The sequence below is a fragment of the Carassius auratus genome, chromosome 30, assembly GCF_003368295.1.
Source record: "Carassius auratus strain Wakin chromosome 30, ASM336829v1, whole genome shotgun sequence".
NCBI classification, from domain to species: Eukaryota; Metazoa; Chordata; class Actinopteri; order Cypriniformes; family Cyprinidae; genus Carassius; species Carassius auratus.
In genome coordinates, this window is record NC_039272.1 from 20,083,430 (window position 1) to 20,087,716 (window position 4,287).

A 4,287-nucleotide genomic window follows, 5' to 3' on the forward strand; every position below is an offset into this window, starting at 1 on the left:
CACAGTCCCGCACGGTGTTTTGTTACGAGAGGGGTTTGGGAATTCCCCAGGAAAACACCTACGCATCCATAAGGCCTTTTCTGGACAAACTGGCCAACAGCAAGCCGCTCACAAGGTGAGCAATTTGTAGTTTTATAATGCTCCGCAAATGGAGGGAATCGGCGCTTGCCGCTGTTGTTTGGGAATTTGTCCAGAAAGAGCTCATCTTGTTCCCCTAAAAACATCAACAACCGTCAGACGGAATCCATCTGGCTAGAAGCGAAAACGGCGCTTTAGATAGTTGTCTGGACAAAAAGATAGTTGTTTGTCAGGAAAGGCAGTTTCTCTCGTTACAGCTGACATCATTTAAACGGGCATTCGTTTATAAATGGAGTGGACGCAAGATAATCACGGTGAATCCCGGAGACAGAATGTACGGCCTGCACCGAGTTACGCTGTGGAGAAAAGGGGCGCCGTGGACTCTGTCCCGGAGGACTGGTGTGACAGTGGGCTAGACTCCTTAAGCGGGGTCGGACTCGGTTTTGAGGTTCCCTACAGCACGTACACCGAGGCCGAACAGATGTGGACACCTGGTCGGTCTGACGTCCCTCCGTCGGACGAGTCCGACAACACAAGTACCGTGGATTGTGTGTCGATTGGCGGCGGAGAGAGACTCGACTCTGCCATAGGGGACTCGATTAATGAGGATGCGGTGGTGGGGTGCATCTCCGACGGGATCGGCACCATGATGCTGGGCGAGCCTGCAGGTACAGACAGACTGGAGGTTTCAAACACTGAGGAGGGTCGGCAGCGAAGGAAAGAGCTCTTCGACACGGCCAACTTTCTGTCAGAGGACGGTGACACGTAAGTCTATGTGCCTTTCTATTACCTGCACAGTTTGACAGGCTATTAGATTTAGGCTGTAAACATTTCCTCTTGTTTTCCAGGGTACTCCATTTGGCGATAATTCATGAGCAGTGGGGTGTTGTTCAGTGCCTGCTTGGAGAAATTGTGGTGGACAACACCTGGACTCCTTACCTGAACATCCAAAATGACCTGGGTCAGGTAAATGTTAAACAGTGTTGCTTTACTTCCAGTGATTTATGTTAGCATAAAACATTACATAAATTAACCAATACATTTCATTGTGCTGTTGAAGTCACCATAAAAGCAAAATTTACAATACTTTTTTTAATGGAATATTGCAGTGTTTACCTGCAGTGTTTTTTTCATAATTAAAACTATTTCATGTTCAACTAAAATTTTCTCATTCACAAACACCTATAGGGAAACAGAAATCAAGACCTAGCAAGCCCAAATACGCAAATAATGCTAACAGTTACTGACCAAACAAACAACCCATCTCTTACATTGTCCACCCTCCCTCCTTCTTTGCTCAGACCGCTTTACATTTAGCAGTCATTGTAGACCGGAGTGAGTGTGTTCGGGCACTGTTGTGGAGTGGAGCCAGTGCGGAGATCCAAGAGAGGGGCGGAAACACACCTTTACACCTGGCTGTCCGAGAGCTTCGCACAGAGTGTGTGAGAGAGCTGACCAGCTGCTCACAGACCCCACCAGTGCACTTGAACACCACCAATTATGCAGGTAAAAACTCATGCAAATGTATTTCACTCTAAATAATGCCATTATTTTTTTATTTAGAATTTATTTTCATTATTTTGATCTATTTTTTTGCATCCTGTCCCTTTCTTTATCCACCTGTCTCTTTAAGGTGTGAGTGCACTGCACCTGGCTGTACATAGGGGCAATTGTGAGATCATCAAAATGCTGTTGGAGGCAGGAGCAGATGTAAATCAACGGGTGAGAATAAGGGTTATTGCAGCTAACTAAGACTGAAACTAAAATGGAGACCATTAAAAAATGTTTTTGTTACTTGGAAAATAAAAAAACATTAATTGAATTAAAGCATTAAAAACATACTTTATTTAATCTAGTTGTAACATTTTTTACTTTAATTAAGCTTAAATTGATGTACTCAAATAACTGAAAAAAAGATAGACATTAAACAGGACAAAACAATAAATTACTACAATTTTTACTGAAATTAAAAACAAAATATGAGAATAAAAACTCATTCAAAGTGTTAATAAAATCTATAATAATACCTTAATGACACACACAGAAAAAAATAATTTCAATATACAACCATATTTTTATGAAAGAATATAGGGTTCCTCTGGAGTTGTATTATTATTTAGTGTTCAAAATTTTGTACTGATTTTATTTTAAATCATTAATTCTTTGGTTTTGTAGGATTTGGGGTCAGGTCGGTCTCCGTTGCACTGGGCGATAGAAAGTCAGAGGTCAGAGGTAGTGGAGTTATTATTGAGCGCTGGTGCATTGGTGAATCAGCGCTCATATGCAGGCCACACCCCATTCTACTGTGCCCTTTACCGACCCAACAAAGAGGTGCAAGCCCTACTTCGTGCCCATGGGGCCACATACACACAGGACGATGAAGAAGAGGAGGAGTTTCGAGAGAGTGAGGAGGTTAGAGCCAAATCCACACACACTGGCTAACAGAATGCTTATTGGCCTGCTTCTGTATTTATCATTTCTCTATCTGTCGCAGGAGGAGTTTGATGATGTCATCATAAATGGACAGCGAGTGCTGTAGCTGCAAAACATGGACACTACTCTGCCATTAGACCCTTTGAACTCAAGCTGAACGACTGTGGTGTCTGATTGTATTTGGTCGAGGCTGTTGTGTGTCTGCTTGTGTATTTTGTTTTAAGGTACAGTATGATGTCAGTATGCTGGATTTGGTTCAGGCTGATGGGAGTGCTTAGCTAGATTCTGTTATTCATCAGACATCACGCAAAGCCTTTTAAAGCTATAACAATGGAGGCAGCTTTTCATTTAGTAAAACCTCCCATTGGCTCATCTCATTTATGTTATAATATAGGGATAGTTCACTTACAGATGAATATGCTGTCTTACCCTAATGGTGGTTCGAGGCTGTATGACTTTTTCTTCTGAGGAATAAGAAGAAAATGTCTTAAAAATTGAGAAAAAAAAGTGTTTTTTGTGCACACATTAAAAATTAGTGGAGTCCAATGTTGATAAGGCAGTTTATCCTATATCATACCTTTAGGTAAAATGTCTTCCACAGAAAAAACAGTCATTTAATTTTTGAATTACATAAGGGTGAGAAAATTATTTAAACTTTGGGTGAATTATTTCTTTAAGAACCAAATTCCCTAGAAGATACCAAACAATGTACATTGTGATTTCCACTAGTGAGTAGATTAATTATTTCCACAATAGTGGCTTTCTTTCTATGTTAAAATAAATTATTAGCCAAATTTAGCTGAAGAAATCTTGAAGAGAAGTTGAATGGTTTTTAATAAATTTGTTAACTTACTATTACTGCTACACAGCAACTATTGAGTGGAGTGTCACTGTTTTCATGGTGACCTCTGTTTTTTTTTTTTACAGTAGATGTTTTTATTTTCCTGTAATGTTGGGTCTTGGGGTGAATATGATAGACAGGTGGATATACAGTCTGTCAGACAGAAATGTGTTTAGAGTGCTGACTCAAAAAAATGGATGAAATTACAGACAGCACAGAATACTACAATACAAATGGCAACTCAAACTTTGAATTGGATGCAAAGAAATACAATTAGAGGTAAATTTTTGATTTAGGCACATTAATACCGTTTACGGTCACACCAGCATATTATTTGAACTGTAAAGCATCTAACAAACATTCCAAATGATACTAAACATGACAACACAACACTTTTTTGTCTTAAAACATAACAAATATACATTTAAAATATATTATAACATAAAAGTATATGTAAATTATAACAGTAAACAGATCTGATTTAACTAGTTCTGTCTGAGATTTTTTTGAATAGTAATGAAAGTGGAGATTGATCTCTATTCACTCATGTGGGGGCATTATGGTCGTGGACATTTACAATCATTTATATATAGGCCCATTTCAAATTTCCTGTTTTTGGGGTGAAGGATCTTTTTTTTTTTTTGACGATGATGATTGGTTCCCTCTGTTGTAATATAATGACTCCTTTGGAAGTCAGGGCTCCTGATCTACTTGTACTTGTCCTCTGTGAGTTGACTGTGTATTGTTGAGCAGAGGAAGATTGTCCTGTTTTAATTGAGAAGGTTAATGGTTCATCCAGTGACAATATATCTTTGGTCTGACCTTATGCTTAGGCAAATTAAGCCACAGTAACAGCTTGGGGTAGATGTTAAGACAAGAAAGAGAGAGGAAGGAGCAACATTTAGGGATTAATGAAACAAGTGTAGCAATGTCTT

General features: G+C 39.3%; 1 protein-coding gene across 1 annotated transcript; it reads left to right on the forward strand.

Moving 5' to 3' along the window:
• On the forward strand, positions 1–3,438 carry LOC113049579 (NF-kappa-B inhibitor alpha-like). The gene is made up of 6 exons (XM_026212022.1): positions 1–843; positions 927–1,044; positions 1,380–1,584; positions 1,712–1,800; positions 2,254–2,490; positions 2,573–3,438. Exons 1-6 carry the CDS (start codon positions 368–370, stop codon positions 2,615–2,617), a joined length of 1,170 nt encoding a protein of 389 aa, XP_026067807.1. The 5' UTR covers positions 1–367; the 3' UTR covers positions 2,618–3,438.
• Positions 3,439–4,287: the final 849 nt, after the last annotated feature.

Excerpts from the sequence above, each read along its gene's own strand:
- LOC113049579 (XM_026212022.1), top strand. The coding sequence starts at position 368 with ATGGAGTGGACGCAAGATAATCACGGTGAATCCCGGAGACAGAATGTA. Across the intron at positions 1,585-1,711 it reads GAACACCACCAATTATGCAG|GTGTGAGTGCACTGCACCTG; the intron begins GTAAAAACTCAT and ends TGTCTCTTTAAG. Across the intron at positions 1,801-2,253 it reads GAGCAGATGTAAATCAACGG|GATTTGGGGTCAGGTCGGTC; the intron begins GTGAGAATAAGG and ends TTGGTTTTGTAG.